Source organism: Physella acuta, unplaced genomic scaffold (genome assembly GCF_028476545.2).
Source record: "Physella acuta isolate Inbredline_101_S28 unplaced genomic scaffold, ASM2847654v3 ptg000023l, whole genome shotgun sequence".
Taxonomy (NCBI): Eukaryota; Metazoa; Mollusca; class Gastropoda; family Physidae; genus Physella; species Physella acuta.
Genome location: NW_026731543.1, coordinates 238,162 through 260,191, shown reverse-complemented (window position 1 = coordinate 260,191; position 22,030 = coordinate 238,162). Strand labels below are relative to the sequence as shown.

Genomic DNA, 22,030 nt, shown 5'->3' with positions numbered 1-22,030 from the left:
ATCCAGCTTATACACAAGTTCTGTTGAATTCTGCACAAGAGCTAAATAATGTGACAGTTGGAAAAGAAAAAGACGCTCCAGATCCATATCCATTTAAGGATTATTTTAATATTGGATATTTTAATGGAATCTATAGAGTATTCATGATAAAGGGCATTGATCGAGATGTAAGACCTTCTTTATTCTTAAGTTAGCTTTTTTTTAGGTTTTAAATATTTTAGACTGTTTATTTGTCATCTATAATTTTTTACTTATCATTTTAGTTTTTATTTTCAATCATTACAATGCATGTCTAAGCCACATAAAATGTGTATACAAAATGCACTATTCTAACAGGGTCCCACATCTGCAACAGAAGATGATGTAAATATACTGCAGTTTCAGATGTCTTGCCAAGCCAATCCCGGTTCTGCAGTAAGTTGTGTACCAGTTAAAATACAATTATTTTTTTTCTTTGCGTAACATAAATAAATGGACACCCCTTTCTCACTACACAGCAGGGTCTCAGTAGTGAGGCTTAATTTACTGCAGTTATATTACAATAAAAGATCATGTGAGAATTTCAAGACTTCTATCAGCTTACCTTCATTGGTTACCTAATACTATTGTGTATATTGAACTTTTCAACTTCTGCTTTTATTTAATTAGCTATACCATATTTATACTATGTTTTAATTACTTTTCAGACATATTACCTAATTCTAAAGATTCTGATAACTGATATAAATGATAATACACCACAGTTTTCGAATGCTCCTTATTCAGTGGAAGTTAATGAGGTAAAGAAAATTAAATATCTTACCATTGATTTTTGTGTTATTGTAAAAAAGCAATTTTAAATAAAGCGTGAGTGATCTCCCCTAATCTTTCTAGAATATTCTTATATAACACTACGGGGAGGGGGGGGGGGGGGGTTGTGGTAACTCTAGATATAGACATGGTTTCCAATTAATTTATTTTTATTATTTAAAACTGTTAAAAATAGAACAGAATCTCTTAGAAAAAAGATTTGCGCACCAAGTGAACATAAAACAATGTGTATATAGTAGTGCAGAATATTAGTACTTTACAAATTCATATGTGCTTTTTGAGAAATCGGAAATAGCATAAACTTTTACTTCAGGTCACTGAAATTACTCAATATTTGACAGAAAGCAGAGAATTAGATCTTTTATTTATATATGTAATTTTATCTATTTATCTGAAAGTAGAATAACTTCCGGTTACCAGAAATAGCTGAAAAATTGATACAGAACTAAAAGTTTGATTCAATACTTACATATGAAATTTCATCAACGTAGCTGAGTCAGTACTCACAGACACATACACAGACAGAGTTGCAAAGCCTAGTTTTTCCAGCTCAATAAAGCATAACATTTTTATAAATCTGGATTTAGAAAATTTGCCTGATTAATATAAGTCCCCTATACTCTTTTGATGAAGTACTGAAGTGTAAACCTGTGAAACTGTCAAAATTTCATGTGATTTTTGTGCATGATCACAATACTTCCTCTACACTCTGTACACAAGAAAGCATTAAAAAGTAGAAACATTTTAGCGTTCACATGGAAATAGAGTAAATTACCACAAAAATTGTTGAAAAGTTTGCAGAAACCAGTACATAGAATTTAAACTTTATAAAAATTCTGTCCACCTAACTTATTAAACAGTTTCCAAGTTTTCCACTTTTGAGAATCCAGAAGTAGACTAAGTACCACTTTTGGTTACCAGAGAAAGCTCAAAACTAGAAATTTTATTAAATACTTATATATGAAGTTTCATCAACAAAAATGAAACATTACTTAAGTTACTTTGTTCACAGACAAAATTGCAAAAAGAAGTTTTACTTACTTTGGGATGCATAAAAGTTGTAGCCTCATTGATATAGCATACGGCGTTAGTGGTGGGGAGGAACAAATATTTTTGTTGTAAAATAAGGTTGTAAATTAATTCTATACAAGTAGATACATTTATCTTTTACATCTCAATGTTTATGGAGCTTTTTTTTTTAATCATTTATTTTGACTCTGTTATAAACTCCATTTGTATAGAGTTTATATTTTATAAATAAATGAGCAGCTTTTTTCCCACAGGTCCATTTAAGTCTAGAATTTGAAAAAAGTTTTTTTTTTTACTGTTTCTCAAAAAAAAATATATGTATCTCACAGTAGGTTAAGTAATATGTAAATTTTCAATCAAAAAATTAGCTTAAAATTTTTGCTTGAATAAAAATTTTTCATATTGTATGTTAGCTGACCCCACTAGGTGTAACTGTCTACCGTGCCATTTCTGCCACTGACAAAGATGAAGGTCCCAACAAGCAAATTACATATATTTTGAGTGATGATACAATCACACAGGTAAATATATACAGCTTTTTTTACTGCTGGAAACTGTAACTTAAGTTTCCAACATTTGTTTAAACTACCATTCCTAGTTAAGTTCTGTTGGTTGAGGTTCTCAACATCTTCCTACTTTATGTTAAATTTCGTACCCCTAAAATACACCATTTTAATAATGAATAAAACTTTTTTTTAGTTCAAAAATGGCACACAGTACTTTTCCTTGCCCTCTGATCAAGAAGGTTTTATAAATGTAAAAGGATTTCTGGATTTTGAGAGCATGTACAATGTGACCAGAGATGCTAGCAAGACGTTCTACGTTATCAATGTGATCGCAAGGGTAAATATATATAATCTATCTATTGTTTTAATCAACATTTGCAAGTTTTAATTGAATAACACAAACATCATCCATTTTTTAAAAATTGTATTATTAATTGGACCAGGACAATGCTGCAGATGTAAATTTACGAAGGTCAAGTATGACAACATTGACTGTAAAAATTTTGGATGGAGATGATCTGGGTCCTGAGTTTGTGTATGATTCCTGTATACTCAGTTATGAACAGGTCTATCCTTTTTGTATCAGACCAAAGTACACCACAACACTACTCTCAGGGACTAACCAGGTAGGTCATTTTTTTCTCTTCATTATTAAGCGAAAATCTGTCTATTGAAAAATAAGTTATTAAATCTTTGAAATTAAAGTAACTGTCAATAAAATGAAATTAATTTTTTTTAGGACGTAGAGTTGATCTTTCGGCCAGTTCCATCAGTTCCTAGTAATTCAAATAACATAAGCATAGTAATGCAAGATCGAGACACTCTAAACTCACCAATTGCTTGTATTATAAAAAACAGTAAGTAGAAATGTGATAAAACAACTAATTGTTTTTAAATATAATTTTAATATCATTATATTTTCAAAATATTTTACTCTTATTTTTAACTTCAGTCAAATCTAACTTAAAAGTTACAAAGTAATATATTTATATATTTCATATACTTTTGAAAAAATGGATTAAAAAGAATTTAAGAATGTTGTAAAATATAAATGTAGAACATTCATTATTTTAAAATAACTAACAATTGCAGCGGTTTATAAAGGGGTAGTAATCAAAAAGAAAAAAACAGTTGAATGTATGTAAAGACTAAAAAAAATCAACTTGATTTAAATATTTAAAGTAACATGTCTATATTTGTTTACTTCCAGCTGAACCAGCAGGGTACACAGACTATTTCACAGCTACAGCCATCCAGATAGGCTCCAGCAAGCAGTACAGGTGTAGAATTGTGAAGAAAGCTGGAAGTGTTCTGACTAGATCTGATGTATCAAGTCTGGAACTTATCATTGTGGTAAACAAATTATTTCAAAAGTTTTTTGATGGTTTGGTTTTCTTTCAATATATTGCCTTAACAGTTTCAAAATTTTAAAATCTCTCTTTACATTAAATTACAAAAATTGCACATTGAGTTTAAATTGAATAGGCTATATTTGTTTATTTAGGATGTGAGGTTGGGCACTGCTTCACAGTGTATCATTATGAAGTCACACATGTCATTTTCTTGTATTAATTACAGTTAAAACATACTTTTTTTGAATTTGTAAAGTTAAAATATAAATATTGTAGCACAAAAAATTCAGTTATTAAATTTTTATTAAATGATCATGTGACAATATTTGACCAGAGTTATGTGCTGCTGTTTATTTCTCTATAACATGTTTAATTTTTAAGTCCAACACTAACTCTTATTGACTTTGTATTTTACATATTCTAAACTGAAGGAAACATAATTTTTCAGGCTACTGAGCAGTCGTTTAACCACAGAGAAGAATACGCCATAGTGTCAATACAGATAACTCCCACAAATCTGTACCCTCCCACCATCACACCATCCAGTGGGGTTGGCTACATCTATGAGAACTCTCCAGCCTTGACCTTGGTCTCTGACAGCATCAGTATTACAAATGCTTTCAAGCTGACATTTCAAGATCCTGACGTGGTAGGTTGTCACCTGCCTTGTTTTAGCTGTAGGCCCTACACCACTTGTATTTAGCATAATGTGTTCAAAAGCTCTTAAAGTTATCTTGGGTTGGCTCTACTGAGATTAAGTATCAAATTAATATTGTATTGTATTTGCATGAATTTTGTAAACATGTTTTGATGTGTTTTAGACAGGAACAGATCCCCCTACAACATATACCTACAACATATACCTAAAACTTGTTTTGATGTGTTTTAGACAGGAACAGATCCCCCTACAACATATACCTACAACATATACCTAAAACATGTTTTGATGTGTTTTAGACAGGGACAGATCCCCCTAAAACATATACCTAAAACATGTTTTGATGTGTTTTAGACAGGAACAGATCCCCCTACAACATATACCTACAACATGTTTTGATGTGTTTTAGACAGGAACAGATCCCCCCACAACATATACCTACAGCACTACTGGAGGGCCTTTCACAGTTGGACCAGATGGTTATGTAAGACTGACCACTAATAATGCACTGGATTATGAACAGACTAAAGCCTACACTCTTACTGTAAGTTAACACTTCTATTTTTGAAGATTGCAAGCATTTTTTTAATGTTTTATAAAGTTAGCAGGATGAGTATTCCAGTTAAATTAAGATTGATCAGTTATCTTAAAGACCATAGTTGTTATAACCCTGGCCATGTTTAGCTCAGTTGGGAGTTGACTCAGGCATTCATATGGACTGAGAGGGTATCATCAACTAAAGAGGACTTTATAAAATGTAAGCTATTGTAAAAAGAATAGTCTTTCAGGTTATTTTAACTGTTTAAAAAATTTCATGTAGGTTGTAATAACAGAACAAACCCCAGAAATGAAATCTGCCACAGCAACAGTGTCAGTGAATGTACTAAATGTCAATGATGTGGCTCCTAGTGTTCTGTCTACTGATAGCTACATCATTCAAGTGCCTCAAGGAAACTATACACTAGTAACCCGTGATCTTGTTACAGTAAGTATTTAAACTCTTGTATTTTTTAAATAAATTTTTAAGTTATTTTGATAGATATTTTAATAGTTAATTTTATTAAAATTATAGCATTTATAATAGCCTACATTGTAATATTTTGTAAATGTTTTTGAGAAAATTTATTCATCAAATTTTGCTTTAAAAATCTAAAATTGAATGTTGTTTAAAAAAAAAAAATACAACACAAATTATTTTTTCCCCAACCACAGGTGACTGCAATAGACCAGGATGGACCAGCCTTGACTTATTCACTTAAACGTGTGTCTCCTGCTGCTAGTGCTGCCAAATTTAATGTACTCAGTAATGGCCTGGTCAAACTACAAGGGGCAGTCACTGCAGGAGAAGTGTACACTGTTTATGTTAATGTTTCTGATGGGGGGACACCACTCCTAAGGTTTGTTTTTTCATATGATACTTTATATAAAATATGACTTAAGATGTTTTATTTTATGCCTAAACGCCTTTTATACTTTCTCGTATATACGAGGTATAGAGAAAGTATTGTAATCGTGCAAAAAAAAAAAATCGAGATTTTTACAAATCTCGACGTTTTACATCTCACTGATAATGAAAAACATAATTTTGCAATCTTGTCCGTATGTCTGTGTGTCTGTCTGTGTGTGTGTGTGTAAACACGATAACTTGAGTACCGTTACAGCTAGGTTGATGAAATTTCATATATAAGTATTTTATCAAAATCGTAGATCCTTATCAACTTTTGAGCGATTTCTGATAACCGGAAGTGGTACTTTTCCTACTTTGAAATTTTCAAAAGCCAATAACTTGAGTACTATTTCAGATAGATAAACGAAATTTCACATGTAAGTAAAAGATCTAATTCTCTACCTTCTGTTAAATTTTGAGTCATTTCCGTTGAACGGAAGTAGTAATTTACCCTACTTCCGATTTCTCAAAAAACTAATGTAAATTTTTAAAGTACTAATAATATTGCGCACTATTATGCACTTTTTTATTTAGCGTTCATTTGGTGTGCAATTCTTTTGTCTATGGGATTTTATTCTATTTTAAAAACTTTAAATATTTAAAATGGATTAAAAATCATGTCTATAGCCCGAGGCCCCATCCCCTGTTATTTTATATAAAAATATTCGAGAAAGTTTAGTGGAGGAATGGTATGAGTTGCTGTTCCAATGTTTAGATGATTCAGAGTAAAGATATGTTTATTCTCTTGTAAATTATTTCAGCTAATTAAATCTGCTTTTAAAATCTGAACTTTTAAGGTAAAAAACTAATTTTTTCCAGAAATGTACATAGAACATTATATATAGAGTAAAATGAGATCAATGTTAACTTTTTGCAAATTCACTAAGATAATTTTATTCTACAAAGATAAAATTACTAGTGTAATTTTTATTAACATTAATGAAACCCAATAAACAAACACTCAAATACATTACACATACTGCCATGTTGCTTCTTTTCAAATGTGCCATTAAAACACTTAAAACCTAATACATCCCAATACATTAGATGTCCAGTAACATTGCATATCTAAATAAAACATTACACAATACACTTGTCAGGTAAATTCTTGGGTAAAAATATAATGATTGTCAGGTAAATTTGAGTGTACTAATATAATAGTTCCATAATTTCTTGTGTACCCCCCAGTGCTGAAGCTGCTGTTGTCGTGACTGTGCTCCCACTAGCCAACCAAGCTCCAGCTTTCACAGCCCCCAGCTACACCATTTATGTTAGTGAGGGAGTCCTCAATGACTCAAGGCTCTTTGACTTACCTGTGAGTAAACTGTGTATACATGTCATTCAAATTTACAAGAATGATGCTTATGCAAAGGGCATTTAGTTTTTATAATCTTAAAACCTCCTTTAAAATATAAATATTTTTCAAGTTACCTAGGTTCACATTTGATTTAGTTGAGCATTTACAATTTTTACATGTAGCATATCCCATAATTTTGTTTCTAGGTTAGTGACCCAGATACACCACTGAGTCAGTTGGTATTTACTTCAACTGAACTTACTACTGACAGATATGTCTACATGAGTGGGTTAGTACATTTTTACCATTCATATTTTTTACAAAATGTTTTTACTTTTTAAATGTATTTCATATGTTAATTCATTGTTTTTAAACACGCAGGTTAAGCTTATTCAATGTTAGGCAGTTTGACAGAGAAGTAATTCCCCAACACACTGTTACTGTAAGAGTTGCAGACCCTCAAAGAAATGTAAATATTTTTATCTTTGTTTTTAAAACATTGTATAAATGATTTTACAAAAGTCAATCAGCAGTAAAAACTTTGAATTTTGAATTTCTTGATTTTTATAAAATACATCTTATTGCTGACTAATTGGTGCTACATAGATTAATTGTTCGGATTTTATTTAAAGTTGCATTTTAAGGCTGTCACATAACACAAGTGATTACTTTAAGCGTAATTTTTAAAAATATTTTTAGACTGCTACAGCTACTGTCATTATAATTGTACAAGACATCAATGACAACAGTCCTACATTTGGACAAAACCAGTACATTTTCAGTATACAAGAAAACCAACCTGTGGCCACAATTGTTGGCTCAGTTTCAGTAAGTGTTTTAGGTTTCACCTGGTTGACATAAAATCTAAACTTTTTAACTATGTGAAGTTTCTATGAATATTTTTATTTTTACAAAATGTGCATGAAAAAGTGTTTTTAGTTGTTTAAATAGCCAGCTTTAAAATTAATTAAAGCTTTAGAGGTATGGTTCATGTCAGTTTAAGCTGAAAAACTGATACTAACTATAATATAAAGATAATAATTTATGACACTAATTATATATATAATGTAATAATATTTAATAATATACCACACTAATAATAACATACAGTAACAATGTTAGATTGGCCCAGGTTAAACCTCATGTTTTATCACCAGGCTACAGATGCTGATGAGCCCAACACACCAAACTCAGCCCTAACATATGGCATTGTCCAGACATTGGACTTTGATAAGTATGTTTTCCTGCTCTCTTCTCTGTGAAGTTTAAATATTGTCTCATCTTGTGACTGGGCTTTGTTAATTAATGTATGCAAGTGTTTTGTTTATAAAGTTTAAGTAACATCTAATGATGCAACACAAAAAGTGTTTGAATGCTATGTATACAACTTAGAAAAGATAGAATAAATTACATGTGAAATTTTAAGTAGGAAGACACTTATTTCTAATATTTGCTATAAAAAAAGTATTTGTATCTCTTTCTTTAAAGATTTACCATAAACCCATCAAGTGGGCAGCTGTCTTCCAATGCCATATTTGATTATGAAACTAAACAACAATACCAGATAGTTGTTAGAGTCTCTGACAATGGAAATGCCCCACGGACTACAGTTGTGCCAGTCACTATCAACATTTTAGATCTTCAAGACAATCCACCATTATTCCAAGTTCTCAACACAGAAGTGTCAGTTAATGAAAATGATTCAAATATTCTTGTGGCAACTCTTAAGGCTAGTTCTTTTTAAAATATATAATCCTTTTTATAAATAGTTCATTCTTCAACCTAGAAAATATAAATTATATTGATTATTAAAATGCATGTTATTAAATAGGCAGTCGATTTGTTTAGCTTTTATGTTCATTTCATGTGTAAAAAAAATAATTGGTCTTTGAAGATCAATCCTTCATAGCTTATCACTAAATATAAATTGAGAATACTCATGTGGAATGAGGTCATTGAAAAAATTTTTAAAGAGAAAATGTTAAAGCAAATAGCTTAAAGACAATCTCTAAATTTCTTTTTTCAATAGGCTGATGATGCTGACTCTGTTAAGAGCTACAATTTTGTCCTGGCTGATAATGCAGGTAGTACAGACTCTTCAGCTTTCTCTGTACAAACTGTGAACAATGAGGCAAGAATTTCTGTAAACACTGCACTGAACTATGAGGTGAAAAACCGCTACACTTTCCTGGTGACAACTCAAGGAATGACAGGAAACATTTTGTACACAACGGCTTCAGTCACAGTCAATGTTTTGGTTAGTATGTTTTCTCTGTTGAATTAATCAGATGTATAACAGGGAGATGAATAATTTTAAATTCCTTATATACGGGCAAATTTTGTAAGATGGAAGAGACGATATGTGGTTTTAATTAGAAATATGGTGGATATAAAAAAAAAGTTAGAATTATTTTCCTTTAATTAACCATGAGAACCCTTAATGCTCCAACCACATCAAAAAAATTTAATTAATGCAGGTCTACAAGAATCTCAGAAAATTAAGTTTCAATTCACACTAGCTTCCAAATGTATAAAAGAGTTTAAACAAAAAAATTCTAAATTGTTTTTACAAAAAATTATATTTGCTGAACTTACTTCCCTCTTCTCAAATGAATAGATTACCTCCCCTATTCAACTTGCAACTTTTTTTATATTTCAGGACATGAATGATAACTCCCCAGTGATTGGACAATACTCTGCAACAGTTACTGTACTGGAAACTGTAGCTATTGGCTCAGCTCTGAGTAATTTAACAGCTACAGATGCAGATGGGACTGTAAGTTTCCAGATATTTGCTTTGTTTCATTTATTGTTAAAAAACTTTTTACATGATCCTCTTTTAATATAGTCATATAATAATAGTGTTTAAGAAAAGAAGAAAAGGAAACGAAACAAGTCAAATGGAAATGTAGCCCAAGAGCTTTAATGAAAAATGTTATAGCATTATCTTTTTGAAATTTTAAAAATGAACTTCAGCTCAGCATAATTACAAAATACTAATACAATAGTATCTAATTCAAATAATTATTTTAACATTATGAATAATATAAATCTAGATTTTAAACTTTTATTTCAATGTTTAAAAATGTATAGCTTAACGTATTCTAATTAAAACTGGTGTACACAATATCTTTGAGATAATTTAAAATCTTCTTCTGACCAGTCACCAAACAACAGGATAGAGTACAAAGTCCAAAGTGTCAGCCCAAACAGTGGTAGCAACCTCTTCTATGTTGGTGAGAAGAGTGCTATTCTAACAGTTGCATCCTCACTCCAAGCTGACAGGACTGTCAACACTTATACTGTAAGTCTTGTCATCTTGTATTTAGAAAAAACTGCTTGCACTTAGGAAAATTAAACAGTTAAATATTTTATATCATGGTCTACTAATTAAGTTGGTGTAAGCTATATATTGTGCAAAAATATTCTTTATTATAGGATTTTGTGCCAGATTGTTATTTGTCCTTGTCAGTTATGTCAGCATTAGACTGAAGTGATACTCCTTAAAAATGAATTCTCCTAACCTTTTTTATATTGTTATTGAATTGATAAAGTTAGTTTAAAATTGGTTCTTGTTTCAGGTCACTGTCATTGCCTTTGATTTAGGCACACCATCTTTAACTGCCACAGGGACAGTCACTGTGACTGTAAAACGCAACACTGCACCATTTTTCCAAAGTGGCTCATCAACTATTCCATTTGTAAATGAAAATGCTGCCATTTCTACTTCCATTTTTAGAACAGTAGCAACAGATCCTGACACAAATATCACTGTAAGTTTTTTTAGTTTAATTAGGTCTAAGTTCATGCTGTATCCAGACATTACAAGAATTAAATTTAGCCATATAAATCTTCTATAATTTAGTAGTAAATGTTTTAGTATTTTAAATTTTACTAGTTTTAATAGCAATAGGAACCTGCATACCAAATATTAAATCAAATAAGGATTCTGAAATACAATTTATGTAAGTATGCTCATAAAATTTAAAAATGTGAATTCAAAATTTATTTTTAAAAATTTTCACCATTTACAGCCTGAGTTTGCAGGTGTGACCTACTCACTGGCAGCAGACTCAGTTGCTTCAAGCCTGTTTCAGGTCAACCCCAACACAGGAGATATAACATTGACTGGTTCCCTGTCTAACAGAGCTGACTCACAATACACTGTAAAATTTCATTGATTATTCTTAATTTATAACAACACCTAAATTAGTTCATTGGTTTTGTTTTCTTGTAAAATATCAATGAAATATATTTTAACTTCATGCACAGTATAACTTTCATCCTTGTTACTTTTAGATCCAAATTATTGCAACTGATCTTGGAGGTTTGTCAGCCAGAATCAATGTCATCATACCTGTGAACAGAAATCTGTTTGACCCACAATTTGATCAGTTGAGCTACACAACAACCATCAATGAAAACTTCCCTCTAGGAGACACCATTGTACAGATAGCTGCTCGTGATAATGATGTCAATGTGAGAAGTATTCAATTTCTTCATTTAAAAGTAGACAATTTTAGTTTAATTCTTTACAATTAAATAATTTTATGACTTATTTTCTAAAAAAAAAAATACATGTGTCTGTTTTGTGTGTAATGTTTAAACTATTGGTTCACATTAGCTTACTTAATTGGAACTGGGTGAATCAAAATTTAAAAACATTGGCTTACAAACATTGAACATGCTTCCAAATTAAATTGTTAGGTCTACCTTATTTTGAAATTGTCTCTAAAATTATGTTGATTGGTGTCAGATAATTAATGCAAAATTTCTTTGTGAGATAAACAGAAGATTTAAAATTACCAAAAGAATTTATGTTAAGCAGTTATAATTTTATTTTACTTTTTTTGGTAGGAATAAATATTATACTTAGTTTCATAGTGATACACATTTTAAAGATTAGTTTAAACAAAAAGTATGACTTTAGACTAGGATAAGGGATTTATACGGGATTTCTAAAGGATTATAGAAGGGATTATACAACAGATTATTTAAGAAGTTTACAAGGGAATTAAAAGAAACATCTTATAAATGTCTCAATACAATGAAATTTTTTCTCCACAGAGCCCATGGAAAGACTTGTCCTTCACTATCACTGGTGACGCTTTAGGCCTACAGTACTGTGCTGTCAGTGACACTGGCATAATCTTCTTACGTCGAACTCTGGCCTTGACCAACATCACAGAGCTCAATGTAATTTTAATTTGACAGTTTCAAATAATTCTTCATTAATAAAAGAATTTAAGAATCGTAATAAAATAAACTTAGTGATTAAAATGTGTTTAAAATATATTTTCATCGTCTATTGTGAACAAAGTATAACAGATTTATCACAATTCACCATTATACTTAGTTAATGAAACACTTGTGTGTATTGATATTTAAAGCTGTGGAAAAAGTCACATATTTTTACAATATATTTTTAGCTGGTGGTATCTCTAAAAGACAAAGGCAATCCACCAAGAACTGCGGCCGCTACAGCAACTGTCAAGATCACTGTAATTAAGAACTCTCAAAGTCCCATTTTCTTCAATGAAACTTATCGAGTCACCATTCCAGAAAATCAGGCGGTGTCCTCACCAATCATCACAGTCAGTGCAACAGATTCTGACGCTGTGGTAAGGATGATTAGTTTAGATTAGGGTTTGGGATTTTTTTTTTACTTCATTTATCTACGAATTTTAAAAAATTATCTAGAGCTGCTCATTTATAAAGAAACAAGTCATTTGAAAAAATGAAATTTGAAAACTATATATAGAATTTTTTTTTAGTCCAGAAGCTTAATTTTCTTGGAATTTTGATCACAGTTCAACAAATTGACCTACTACATTTACAAAACTTCTTGTTAAGTTAGTTAAAAACATTAAGCTATTACATTGACAAAATTTCTAGAGACTGAAAAAAAATTATGTTACTATTCAACAAACTGACCGACTACATTAAAAAAAACAATTATGTTACAGTTCAACAAGCTGACCTACTACATTGAAGGAGACCAGTCAGCTGCCGCCAACTTTGCCATAGATCCAAAGACAGGAGTAATTACATTGATACGGGACCTCAGGCAATCTTCTCTCAGCTCTTTTGTGGTAAGGTTTTAACTGCTTATTATGGCTTGATGTGTTAACAGATGTACAAGCAGAATAACAGCCTTTCTAAAATAGTTCTAATAATGAATAAGTATTGAAATAGCTAGTGACAAAATTCTTGCTTCTTTTCTTTGGTATGGGTCGAACAATATTTACTCTTGTATTGTCAGGGTGACCCCTCAGATAAAAATAGAAATGACTTAGTAAAAATATGTTCTCACACTGTTTATACTTGCGTAGATTCGAGTAGCAGCTTTGGATGATGGTGCCTACCCCAGGAGGGGCACAGCTCTAGTGTTTGTTGATGTCACAAGAAACCTCCAGAGCCCCAGCTGGATAGCTGGTAACCCAACAACTGCCACAGTGTATGAAAATGCTGCTTCAGGGACCAGTGTTGTGAGAGTTTCTGCTACAGACACCGACTCTCAGGTTTGTTCATTCTATATTTAGAATGTCTAAATTATTCATCTCGAGATTTTTTTGCTTAGAGTAGAGATAACAAACTTAAACATTCACTTAGAGGTTAACTACTCCCCCCCTCCCCCTCAGTTTAACTTTCTCCCCCGATACATGAAATAGGTCAGGAGTGTGTTACCGATAATAATTTATTATGTCAAACAAATTATTTTTTTATAACACGCAAATCAAACTAGATTATTTAAGAATGAAATATTGTCTTAAAATTTTTGTTTATATCTACTGTATAATTTGTACAGGCCCCAAACAATGTGATTGACTACATCATCACATCAGGAGGAGAATACTTCCAGGTTGATCAATCAACAGGGGTCATCAGTGTCAAGGTCCCTGTTTACCTAGACACTGCAGCAAATTATCAAGTTAGTATTTTGTTTTAACTGAGTATCACTGCAATTCATGTATTTTTTATTTTAATAGTTTTTAAATGCTGGGGAACTGAGAAATTAAAACCATTTCTGTTTTCCAATTTCAATTCCTAAATTACTTTTAATTTTTAAAAAAAAAAAACAATTTAAAAGAAGTTGGGTTTTTTTTTTTACTAGTCTTGGTATATAACTCAAATAGTTGCAGAAACATCAATTAAATGTAACTCTTCAATAGAAATAATTGTGAATTTTAGCAGAAATTTGGTAAATATTTCTATGACTCGGGTAAATTTTGTTTATGATTAATGATTGAAAAATAATAATTTTTTGTTCAAAGGTAACGCTGATTGCAAGAGACAGAGGAACTCTTACAAGGGAGTCAGCTCCATTCACTGTTACAATAATTCCACAAAGAAATAGGTTTGCACCAAAATGGCAGGCCACTCCCTACAACTTTTATCTGAACCTACCACTAACCAACAATCAGTTGCTGAAGACTTTAACTGCAACAGATGATGACCTGGTACAAATCTTAAGATACATTTTTAAATTGTTATTTTTAATAGTAGTAGTTTATTATGAAAACTACTCCGGAAAAAAGATATAGGTCTACCAAGTTTTTGTGAACATAAGAAAATAATTTCCTGTTCTCTTAACTTCGCATACATGCCTGGGCCTACATTTAAAGTTTTTTTTATTTCAGCCACCTTTCAATCAATTGACATTTGAGCTACTTCCCTACTCCAGCTCATCATTACTATTCACTTCTGATGTCAGCACTCAGAATCAGAACTCTATTAATATAAGAGTTCCCAATGCAAACCTAATCAACTCTGACACACTGCTGCAATATTTCGTAAGTTGAACTTTATAGTACAGACTTACCTGATCACTGTTAATATCTATACAATATTTATTTATGTGTAGGCTAATAGAAAGAAAAAGGCAAAACACTTCAAAACAGACTTGCTTAGATAAAGAAGTAATTAATACCAAATCTATTTCAAACTGCTTAGGGTTTTTTCTACTTTCAGTTTTATGCCAAAGTTCGTGACAGTGGAAGTCCAAGCCTCTCAGATATAGCTCTTGTAACTTTTAATGTCAACCGTAACTTGAATGCACCAAGGTAAGAAAATAGTCTAAAGCGTCAGTGAATAAAATGAGTAGAGTAGCAAAACATTCTAAACCTTTGATTGAATAAAATATAAAAAGCGACTAAGGTAGGATAACAAAATGTTTCATGAAATAAAATCAGTCATTATGAAAATAGTCTAAATCTTTTAAACCAGTTATGCTCTACTGTCTACATACAAATTTTTTTTTTTTTGCCAGCTTCAATCATTGATTGCGTTCAATTATTTATAGTTTCCCTACTACAACAAAGGCTTTCACCAGCTTCAATCATTGATTGCGTACAATTATTTATAGTTTCCCTACTACAAAACAAAGGCTTTCACCAGTTCTATCATTGATTGTGTACAATTTTGTTTAGTTTCACCACTACAACAAAGGAAATCACCATTAATGAGACTTTAACTCCTGGCTCCTTCGTCATTGACTGTCCGGCCACAGATGCTGATGGCACTGCAACCAACAATGGTGTTATCACCTATTCTGATGTTTCAAACTCTAAGTAAGCTGAATACATTATTTATTTTATAATATTATAAATACATATAAATATGTACTACCTCAAAAAACACAAGTTTACAAAGGTAAAATTATAAAAATAAAATAATTTCATAATTAATATTAGTCAAAATGCCATAAAATAAAGCAGGAATACCAATATCATCTATAAATATTTCAATTTTTACTTTTGCTTCAGCTATTTCCGTGTGGTAGGGACGAGTAGTGGCATCATTCTACAGCGTCCACTACAGCAGGACCCAGCCACGACATACACTGTGATCATTGGAGCTCAAGATAACGGAAACCCCCCACGAATAGCACCTAACACATGCACAGTTACAATCAGAGTGATACGCAACCAAAATCCACCGGTGTTTGTCAATACCCCTTATGACAGTACCATTGCACGTACTGCAACTGCAGGTTTAAAGGTTGTCCAGGTGACAGCCACTGATGCTGACTTGCAGGTACAAAATTAAATTTCTTTACTTTGTTGATACTGAACATTGCGTTAAAAGGTTGTTTAAGGATAAATTTAGTTAGCAGTAAATGTTAATGGACATTTTATCTCCATTTTTTTATTGAAACATCCTTATCCAAATGTTTCTAAAATTACTACAATTGTGAGGTTACATTATTTTATAATAGTAAAACTGTTAGGTTCCTATCCAATATTCTTATTTCATTATTCTATAAATATTATTTTTAGTTAAAAATTTTTGTCATATATTAAAATTTGTAACCAGTTTATGTCTAAAACTTTTTTCCATTCAGGCCCCCTTCAATGTTGTAAGATATGAGATTATTCGACAGTCTGTGCCAAATATCTTTGTCATCAACTCAGTTACAGGAGACATTACTTTGGCCACTGGTATGGCCAGTCAGACTGATGCCTCATACACAGTAAGGGATAAGAACAAAACTTTCTAAAACTATCTAGATTACATGAAAGTAAAGTAGTTTACTTACATAAGATAATTTACTAATATTTATTAAAGATGCCTGTTTAAGTAATTTAAAAAAAAAAATCTGTTTTATAATTTTTCTATTTTTATTGCTGCAACGTTATCAGCCTAGAAAGTGTGAAAATCTTAACATTGCTAGGCTAATTTTCCCACACTAAATAAAAGATTACTAGAGATAGATTATGGGTTGCCTTAAAATTTAATAACTTTCTGTCTCAGCTGTAGAACTACTCCATTGTTTACATTTTTTATTATAACTATTTTTTAAATTAAAAAAAATTTCAGATTGCAGTTCGAGCTTATGATGGAGGAAATCCAGCCCTCTCAGCCTACAATGTTTTCAGGGTGACTGTCAATGGAAATCTTCAAAGCCCAGTGTTTGTGGTGCCAGGTTCTGCTGCCAACTACATCGCCAGTGTTGAGATACTTGAAGGCATTGATTTCAACTACAACATTTACACTGTCTCTGCTACAGATGGGGACAATGTAAGACTTTTCATTTTAGTTTAGTTTATTCAGTTTGTGAGCATATAGGCCTCGACATCTAATTATTGAGCCCCTAAAAATGCATTAGGTTAATAATGTACCTTGTAAACTATATATTCCTTTACCTGAGATTCATTTCAGATATTTTTTAATTGGCCTATACAAACACAAACAAATCTGATAAAATTGAAATAGAAGTTAAATATTTTAATATGCATATTTTTTAAAAGTTTCATCTACTATGACAAATGCAACCTATTTAGTTTGACCCAGTTACTTTGAACATCAAAATATCTGTTACTCTTGTTGATTATAATTTCTAATTTGAAGTTTTAAATAGTAGGCAAAGGTTATCGGCCATTCTGTATCTAATTCTTTGCATTTTGTTTGTACACACATTGTTGAAATACTGTTTAAGACATTCTCAGTCTACTATTTTGGTTTTCTGTTATTTAACAGAATTCTAGCCCACTGTAACATTGTATGTTATAATATTGTCTATGTTATTATAATCTACCCCTGTATCCACCAATCAGGGTGATGCTGGCAAAGTGAGCTACTACCTAGTCGGTGACAATCAAGCACTGATGTATTACCAAGTGATCACTGACTCTGGGATTATAAGGATCCGTTCATCACTGCTTCAAGACACTGTTCAGCAGTACACTGTAAGATTTGGCTGCTTAAAGTTATCTCAATTAAATAAACATTATAAAGTTATTTTTTTGTCTTTTAAGATATTATATTTCATTATATATTTAAGATTTTTATATTTTTAAGATAAAGATAAAGAATTATAAGAATATCAGCTGTCACAAATTACACTATTTATAAAAAATCTTATTTGTTATTTATTAACTGTTAAACAAGTGTAAGCAATATTGTGTGTATTAACTAATGAAATGTGTTTTATTACTTTCCAGTTGAATATTATTGCTCGGGACAGTGACATCAGTAACCCTAAAGTGTCTACAACTACAGCTACCGTCTCAGTCAGTGTGTACAGAAATAAATTCTCGCCACAGTTTATCAATATGGCTGCTTACAATCAAGTGATTGACGCAAACCTGCAAGTTGGGCAACGTGTAACAGCTGTAACAGCAACAGATGCTGATCGAGTGGTGAGACTTTTTCTGTGTGTCAAAATGAATATTAAAATTAGTTTTATTACTTCTCCATCTTTTTGTCAAATTTTATTAAACGTTGAAATTAGTTTTACTTCTGCCAAACTGAATTGAGTATTAAAATGTGTGTAAATATCTTTTAGCCAAATTTTATTGTTGAAATTAATCTTCTTTAAATTTATTTTACCTGATTAAAAATGCTGTCTTATTTTACAGAACACTTATGAGAGGGTGGATTACCAGATCATTGGGGATGGAGATTCTCTCGGACTCTTCCAGATAAATTCTAATACTGGTGAAATCACACTAAAGAGCTCTTTAGCCAATTATGGAGCAAGTGTTTACTATGTAGGTTCTATTTGAGATCTCTCTCATTTTTTAACATTAAAATATCAGTGTTTTTAAACTGTAGGCTTATACCAAATTTTAAAAAAATTACCTTTTTTTAGTTGATATATTTAATTTTATATAAACTAATTTCTTTGCCGAAGTTAATTTCTGAAAGAGTATACCTTAGTTTTTAAAAAATTGCAGAGAGAGGGGAATGGGTGTGTGTTTTATTGTTCTGTCCATGGACAATGATTCTAAGTTTAACACAAATAATCTAGCTACAGTTGGAAATGTTTTTTTTCAAGGTTTGTAATAACTTAAAAAAAATGTGTGAAAATATAAATTGTTCAATATCAGGTGCGAGTCCAAGCTAATGACAATGGTGCGGTCCCTCACAAGTTCAGTAACACAACAGTCTTGACCATCACAGTCAACCAAAACTTGTACACACCTGTTTGGAGGGTTGCAGACCTTAACAACCCAGCTTTCACCTATACGATATCAGAAGATCAGTACCTGTATTTTCCATTTGGGTTCCTGTCTGCTACTGATGGTGATTCTCAGGTGTGTTAGTAATTTTATGAACTGTACATTTTTTTGTGTTGGTTTGTGATTTATGACAAGCTGGTTATGCTTGTGCTATATGAGTTTTTTTTATGAGGTGTATTTTGTACAGTTGTTTTATTTTGGTATCTTGTATAATTTGTTTTTATGATAGTGTTTTATAGGGTATGCTTGCATAGTATGAGACATGTTGTGAATAGCAATGTTTTAGAGTATCATTGTTTTCTGTGTTAGTTTTAAGATGGTGTGAAACATTTTATTTTATCTGTTTAATCTATAGATGTATTTTTTAGCCATTAAACAGTGATATCATTCAACATTCAACATTATCAATACAATTTTAAAATTTTAATCGGATCTATCAAATGTTTTTTGAAATAGATGTATATACCCATGAATATTTTTATAAATAAGAAAATTATTATAGTAATTAGCACATGATGTTAATTCCTCCCTCGTCATTATTTTTGCTACTCCATGACCATGTTCTCTGTTTTGTTTCTGTAACTCCAGCCTCCACACAACCTCGTAGACTTCTACTACAGCCCAGCCTCTCAGTCTGCTCTTGAGTTTTTCCGTGTGACCAGAGATGGCGAGGTGTCAGCAATTAAGTCATTGGTTGGAACAACAAGCAGCTCTTACACTGTAAGTTTTGTTACTTGATCAACTCACTAGTTGTTGTTTTTTTTTCAAATCAGAAATCACATATAAACAATAACAAAATATTGAGTTTTACAAAGTGTCAATTTCAACATTTTTTAGTCTTCTTTAAAAAATTTTTACAAAAGGTTGAAATAAAATATATAAATAAACTATTAAAAAATATTAAGTTTTACAAAGTATCAACATTTTTTAGTCTTCTTTAAAAAATTTTTACAAAAGGTTGAAATAAAATATATAAATAAACTATTAAAAAATATTAAGTTTTACAAAGTATCAACATTTTTTAGTCTTCTTTAAAAAAATAATTTACAAAAGATTGAAATAAAAAAAAATGTCTTCCCTACAGTGGACCATGGGACTGAGTGACAGGGGCACTCCTATACGCAACAACTCTCGCCTGGCCACTGTGACAGTTATTATCACCAGGAACAACAACGCCCCCTACTTTACAAACTGCCCGCTTGCAACTACCACAGTTGTTAGAGAGGACGCTGCTCTTGGCACCACAGTCCTCCGTGTCACAGCCTCTGACAATGATCCTCCTAGTTCTGTAAGATTTTATTTCAAATTTTGTTTTTGAGTTGCTTATAACTTTATTTTTTGTTCACTCTTAATTTAAATGTAACTTTATGCCTGAAACTCTTCTGTCTCCAGAGATTTGGAAATATCACTGTGACATTGATTGGGGATGGAACCAGCAATGTTTTTTTCCGCCTCAACTCTAATAATGAAATAGTTGTAAATGGAAACTTAGCATCGACCAGCACCAGTAGTTACCAGGTAAAAATTACATTCAAAGTTTATTACATTTTATACAATGTTTAATGAGTGAATATATAATTTACATACACATCAAAAATATCTTATTTTTAAATACTCTGGATACTAAAGCTTTCTAAATATGAAATGATTATATTATTAATAATTTGAAACATATTATGGAAAATAAATAATATACTCAAAAATTACTTTAATTCTAAATTATTGATATGTTGTTATAATAGTTTTCTGTGGATACTTAAAATATGTGAATATCATCTTATATTATGTTTATCCTAAGTAACTGTCCGATTTTTTGTCTTTGTCCAGATTTTGGTCCAAGTTTCTGACCAGGGAAGTCCACCTAAACAGGCCCAGTGTGTCATTCCTGTCAGCATCAACCACAACTTGCAAGCACCTGTCTTCAACAACAACAGTTACAGTGTGAGAATCCTTGAAAACCTGCCACCAGCCTCTTCAGTGATCAAGGTCACTGCCACAGATGCTGACTTATTTGTAAGTGATCTTATTCCATGAAAGTCTTCTTTCATAAAGGGTACCAGAGGAGTACTATTAAAAAACAATTTAACAATATCATCATCAGGATCATTTAAACTACACAATGTACCTTCCTTCTAAGTTTAGTTTTAAGTGTTTTTGCATAGTTATAGTGAATAGTGGGATGAAAGAAACAAGATAGTGTAACCCTTGCAGCTTTTTGCACCTTCTGCTTTGTTCACTTCCAGAGCCCCTTCAACGCACTGACCTACAGATACCTACAAGCTCTAGACAGCAGCCAACCAGATACTTATCTCAGCGTTAGAGCAGACGGCCTCATTGTTGTACTGAGAAGCTTCCAGATGGACTCCACTGCTAACACACTATACAGGGTAAACACTTTAAACCACTTTACTGCCAATTTAAGAAGTTGTAGTTGTAGCAGTAAAAAAAAGTTGTAACTTGTTAAATAAACCGGGAGTGATCTCCCCTAAACTTTCTCGAATATTTTTATATAAAATAACAGGGGATGGGAACTCGGGCTATAGACATGATTTTTAATCCATTTTAAATACTTAAAGTTTTAAAAATAGAATAAAATCTCGTAGACAAATTAATTGCACACCAAGTGAACGCGAAATAAAAAAGCGCATAATAGTGCGCAATATTATTAGTACTTTTAAAATTTACATTAGTTTTTTGAGAAATCGGAAGTGGCGTAAATTACTACTTCCAGTCAACGGAAATTACTCAAAATTTAACAGAAGGTAGAGAATTAGATCTTTTACTTACATGTGAAATTTCATTTATCTATCTGAAATAGTACTCAAGTTATAGGCTTTTAAAAAATTCAAAGTAGGAAAAGTACCACTTCCGGTTATCGGAAATCGCTCAAAAGTTGATACGGATCTACGATTTTGATGAAATACTTATATATGAAATTTCATCAACCTAGCTGTAACGGTACTCAAGT

General features: G+C 31.4%; 1 protein-coding gene across 1 annotated transcript in view; it reads left to right on the top strand.

Moving 5' to 3' along the window:
* The window catches only part of LOC131940796 (uncharacterized), a 95,954-nt gene that overhangs the window by 7,131 nt on the left and 66,793 nt on the right, over positions 1-22,030 (top strand). The window contains exons 4-48 of the mRNA XM_059299616.1: positions 1-167; positions 337-414; positions 687-779; positions 2,253-2,360; positions 2,539-2,682; positions 2,789-2,971; positions 3,085-3,202; positions 3,556-3,698; positions 4,146-4,346; positions 4,765-4,899; positions 5,176-5,340; positions 5,568-5,752; positions 6,991-7,117; positions 7,306-7,388; positions 7,481-7,568; positions 7,799-7,927; positions 8,257-8,333; positions 8,588-8,828; positions 9,129-9,356; positions 9,759-9,875; positions 10,263-10,403; positions 10,681-10,872; positions 11,134-11,265; positions 11,399-11,578; positions 12,167-12,295; positions 12,529-12,720; positions 13,066-13,191; positions 13,432-13,620; positions 13,908-14,030; positions 14,374-14,559; positions 14,740-14,892; positions 15,071-15,162; positions 15,529-15,669; positions 15,865-16,135; positions 16,443-16,571; positions 16,919-17,119; positions 17,656-17,787; positions 18,043-18,240; positions 18,460-18,591; positions 18,931-19,137; positions 19,651-19,782; positions 20,147-20,350; positions 20,455-20,580; positions 20,890-21,075; positions 21,306-21,449. Coding sequence (XP_059155599.1) covers positions 1-167; positions 337-414; positions 687-779; positions 2,253-2,360; positions 2,539-2,682; positions 2,789-2,971; positions 3,085-3,202; positions 3,556-3,698; positions 4,146-4,346; positions 4,765-4,899; positions 5,176-5,340; positions 5,568-5,752; positions 6,991-7,117; positions 7,306-7,388; positions 7,481-7,568; positions 7,799-7,927; positions 8,257-8,333; positions 8,588-8,828; positions 9,129-9,356; positions 9,759-9,875; positions 10,263-10,403; positions 10,681-10,872; positions 11,134-11,265; positions 11,399-11,578; positions 12,167-12,295; positions 12,529-12,720; positions 13,066-13,191; positions 13,432-13,620; positions 13,908-14,030; positions 14,374-14,559; positions 14,740-14,892; positions 15,071-15,162; positions 15,529-15,669; positions 15,865-16,135; positions 16,443-16,571; positions 16,919-17,119; positions 17,656-17,787; positions 18,043-18,240; positions 18,460-18,591; positions 18,931-19,137; positions 19,651-19,782; positions 20,147-20,350; positions 20,455-20,580; positions 20,890-21,075; positions 21,306-21,449 — 6,848 coding nt within the window. The remainder of the gene's footprint in view (positions 168-336; positions 415-686; positions 780-2,252; positions 2,361-2,538; positions 2,683-2,788; positions 2,972-3,084; positions 3,203-3,555; positions 3,699-4,145; positions 4,347-4,764; positions 4,900-5,175; positions 5,341-5,567; positions 5,753-6,990; positions 7,118-7,305; positions 7,389-7,480; positions 7,569-7,798; positions 7,928-8,256; positions 8,334-8,587; positions 8,829-9,128; positions 9,357-9,758; positions 9,876-10,262; positions 10,404-10,680; positions 10,873-11,133; positions 11,266-11,398; positions 11,579-12,166; positions 12,296-12,528; positions 12,721-13,065; positions 13,192-13,431; positions 13,621-13,907; positions 14,031-14,373; positions 14,560-14,739; positions 14,893-15,070; positions 15,163-15,528; positions 15,670-15,864; positions 16,136-16,442; positions 16,572-16,918; positions 17,120-17,655; positions 17,788-18,042; positions 18,241-18,459; positions 18,592-18,930; positions 19,138-19,650; positions 19,783-20,146; positions 20,351-20,454; positions 20,581-20,889; positions 21,076-21,305; positions 21,450-22,030) is intronic.